Source organism: Arachis ipaensis, chromosome B02, assembly GCF_000816755.2.
Source record: "Arachis ipaensis cultivar K30076 chromosome B02, Araip1.1, whole genome shotgun sequence".
NCBI lineage: Eukaryota > Viridiplantae > Streptophyta > Magnoliopsida > Fabales > Fabaceae > Arachis > Arachis ipaensis.
The window spans coordinates 107,198,134-107,201,812 of NC_029786.2; the positions used below are offsets into that span (position 1 = coordinate 107,198,134).

Sequence of the window (3,679 nt, forward strand, 5' to 3'; positions counted from 1 at the left end):
AACAACGTGCGTGGCTCGTGACTGAGCTGAGGACTCATGAGGAGTGCCACCATCTTTTCCATTTTTCATTTTTCATTTTTCACTGCACTTTCATATTCCTTCCTTTCCGAGTGCTGCTTCTTCTTCTTCTCCTTCATTCCACTCCACTACACTACGCATTCTACGCTTTCGAAACGCATCGCTTTGCTCACGCCGATATTCCAACTCACTGAATAACAGCGAGTCGAGTTCCGCCAACTCATTCACAGACAGAAGGGAAAAAAAAAGAAAGAAAAAACAGAGCTACCAGACGCAACAAACTCCACTGACTTCTCCATCGCTTCTAGAAGGTTCCACTCCTTAAATCTTCATCTACACGCACTTTGCACCTGTAAATGATTTCATTCACTGAATAAACACACGTGGATTGATCCTCGTTTTGCCTTGCACTTAGGGTTTTCTGTTCTCTCTTTTTTATAACTTATGCGTTTTACGTGTTCGACGAAATTCCTGTGACGATAAACCCTTATTTTTTTTATTATTCTAGTGAAAAAAAAAACCATTGAAAATAGATTTGGATTTTCATTACTTGTCATTATACATAGTTTATGATATGTAGAGCAATGGTGTTATTGATACTTATGTTGCATAGGACGTGATGATAATTTAAAATGTGTATCTAGCTATCTGCTGAGACGTTGAAAATTGAAAATTCTGCTTGGTATGTTATTTGTGCTTGTGTTTTGAATGTGGTTTTGTTCCTGTAACCATGCAGATGTCTTTGTATATTGGTAATATGTCCGAGCACACCCGAAAGGATGAGCTCGAGCATGTTTTCCGTAGGTTTGGGCATTGTAACGTTCAGCTGAAAAGGGAAGGATATGGGTTTGTGGTGTTTGACTTTCCTCCTAATGCGACGAAGGCTTTGAGGGCATTGAAAGGTAGGAATATATGTGGGGAACCACTGACTCTGACGTGGTCCAATAAGCAGCCTGCTGGGAGTTTTCAGAGGTTTCCTAGGGGTGGTGGTAAGATCTACGAACCAAGACGTGGAAGGAATTCTGAGAGGATAGGGCATGCGAGGAGGAAAATGGGTTCCGATGGATGGAGGGATCAGGAGATGGGCAATGATGGTAGGGCTGAATCTGTTGGGGTTCCTGGTGAGGAGAGAGGATATCATCAAGATGATTTTAAAGACTATGTTAGGGAAGAAAGAGATTATAGGGAAGAGTTTCGTGATGATGGCAGTGGAGTTGTGCCTGCCTTGGAGGAAAATGGAAGATGGGGTGAGCCAATTCAGGACACATCGGCTGGCAATGGAAACGAAAATGCTCTAGAATTTGATCGGTATGAACCTTACCATGGCTATGACATGAAGCATGATGATAATCATATAGGTTACCGCGGTAGTTCTCCTAGAGCAACATCCTTAGAGAATATGGCCAGAGTGCGGATTGGTGAGGAAACCGTGAATCGTCCAAAGGACTCAAAATTCCGGCAAACATGCTATAGATGTGGTGAGCCAGGTCACAAAATGCGAGATTGTCCAAAACAGCATTCTTCACGGAGAAAGTATGAGAGGTTGGATGGTAGGCGAAATAATAAAATAGATGGAAATCATAGAATTGAAGATGAAGATAAATTCAGGTCTGAATCCTGGTCGAAGATGCGGTCAAGTGGGGATGCTTTATCAATGAGGAACCAGAGAGATGAACGGAGGGGGTCTGCATCACGACAATACCATTCACCATTAAGAAACAAATTGTCCCCTATGGCAAAGGAAACCGACAGGCACCGAAGAAGGGAATATGGAGGGAAGAAGCGGTGCAGAAACGAAGTAGAATCACCTAAAAGACCTAGGGGAAAAAGATCAAGACGGTCAACCAGTTCTTCCTTGCATTCAGATTACTCTACTTCTCACTCACTCCCAAATTCTCGATCACCCAAGTCTCTGCGGAAGTCACGTTTCCGTTCCAGATCAAGATCAGTGTCTTCTAGATCACACTCCTCATCTTCAAAGTTAATATCTTCTTCAAAATCTCCACACCGCAATGGCAAAAGTTCAGATTATAGGAGGTCAAGCTCTCATAGATCTTTGTCTGTCTCACTCAATCAGCCTTTGCCATCATCTGCAAAAAAGATCGAGCCCAATTCAAAATCATCTTCCATTAATGCTACTGCACTTGAATGTATGGATCATTTGGTTGTACAGGGACATAAGAATGGGAGTGCAATGGAGTCGGTAAATGTTCAATCCAAGGATGAAGGTCTTGCTGTAAATGGAACTTCTGCAGTGCAATCTACAGTGGTGGATGACATCGAAAATGACCAATGCGTTCAGGTGGACAATGATAAAAATAGGAGTCTAAGACCATCAGATACATTAGCAGATTTAACCAAATCGCTTGTTACCAGGAATTTGTCTACAGAGGTTGTGAAAGAGAAAGAGCTTTCTTGTCACACTGAGACACCATTGGTGCATGATATTCAGAAGGGAATTCAGAACCAAGTTTCAGAAACTTGTGTCAATTCCCATTCTCGTCATACAACAGCCATATCCACAGAGGAAATGTTCATGGTTCTTAAGAATTATGGGTTGGAACTTCCAAAAGACAATGAAGAAACTTTATCAGTGGATGCATTCTTTGGTTCTGCTCGATTGTGGCCTTGGCATATCGTTTATTACCGTAGGTTGAAGAAGGGCCCAATTTCAGCTGAGAACTATGCTAGGCGTGTTGCACAGAATCAGGAATTTGGCATTGTTGATAAGTATATAAGAAGCAGCAGTGGATGGGGAGAAGTTGATCTTGTGAATTCTTAATACTGCAGCTACAAGTGATCCCCTCTTTAGTAGATTTATCCTCGTTGAGTGCACTACATTGTGATGTTCTTCTTTTCGGCATGGCTCTGTATTTGCCCAGGTAATTTGCAAAACATGCTGTATTGCTTTGCCAACTTATTTCCGGTTACTATTGGCACAACACCATTTAAAAGTTGATAAAAATATATTAGAAATGTAGCATGCCAAATGCAGAGATTGTAGATAACCGATGATAGTTTTTTGGAGACAACTACGGTTAACATCAATTAACAACTGAAGTAAGAACCAAGTTACTTGTTCATCGTATAGCAAATCAAACATTATCCTTTCATTCTTCCATGTTTTGTTTCAAATGGTCAAAGTGTCAAATTCATTTTATTGTGGAACATCATTTTAACTAAGCGTTTGTTGGATAAGCCTTCATATATGATGTAATTCTTTTGAATTTCATTATACTCGAGTTGTTTTTCATCCTTAGTAATTATGTTGTGTCAGATTTTCTGATCGATGAAGTGAGGCCCTGTTTATTACCTTGCAAAAATATGAATACGTGCATTTATTATGATAATTAAGAAAACATTTAGTGAGGCTTTTATGGTTGCAGGCTTGCCATGTCATGGAGGAAAAAAAAAAGGGTGTTGCTCATCATCCTAGGTTATCTCATTGACTGGTGGACTATAGCTATTTCCTTTCCTTTTCAAGTAGGCTGGGTTTTGGATTGAATCACATTAGCATATCTTCATGTAAATAATAACTGAACTATTAATCTTGTGCGGAATCAGAAAATCAAGAAATAACTATAGTACGGGTTAATCAGAAAAAAACGTTTGCTTTGCTGGTAAATGGCATTTTGTGTCTGTAATGTGTTGGGTAGAACAA

The 3,679-nt window shown here is 40.2% G+C and overlaps 1 protein-coding gene across 2 annotated transcripts; it reads left to right on the plus strand.

The window, feature by feature from the left end:
- LOC107626366 (serine/arginine-rich splicing factor 4) lies at positions 20-3,679 on the plus strand. Of its 2 annotated transcripts, XR_001617531.2 has the most exons (3): positions 20-329; positions 755-2,900; positions 3,405-3,679. XR_001617531.2 is itself a non-coding variant. In XM_016329234.2 (2 exons), the coding sequence occupies exon 2, from the start codon at positions 755-757 to the stop codon at positions 2,798-2,800; it is 2,046 nt and encodes a 681-aa protein (XP_016184720.1). In that variant the 5' UTR covers positions 20-329; the 3' UTR covers positions 2,801-3,137. The 2 variants fall into 2 exon arrangements, 1 of the variants encoding a protein (XP_016184720.1); XM_016329234.2 differs by lacking the exon at positions 3,405-3,679 and having other exon boundaries at positions 755-3,137.

What these genes read in the sequence shown, in the direction of transcription:
- LOC107626366 (XM_016329234.2), top strand. Translation starts at nt 755, where the DNA reads ATGTCTTTGTATATTGGTAATATGTCCGAGCACACCCGAAAGGATGAG.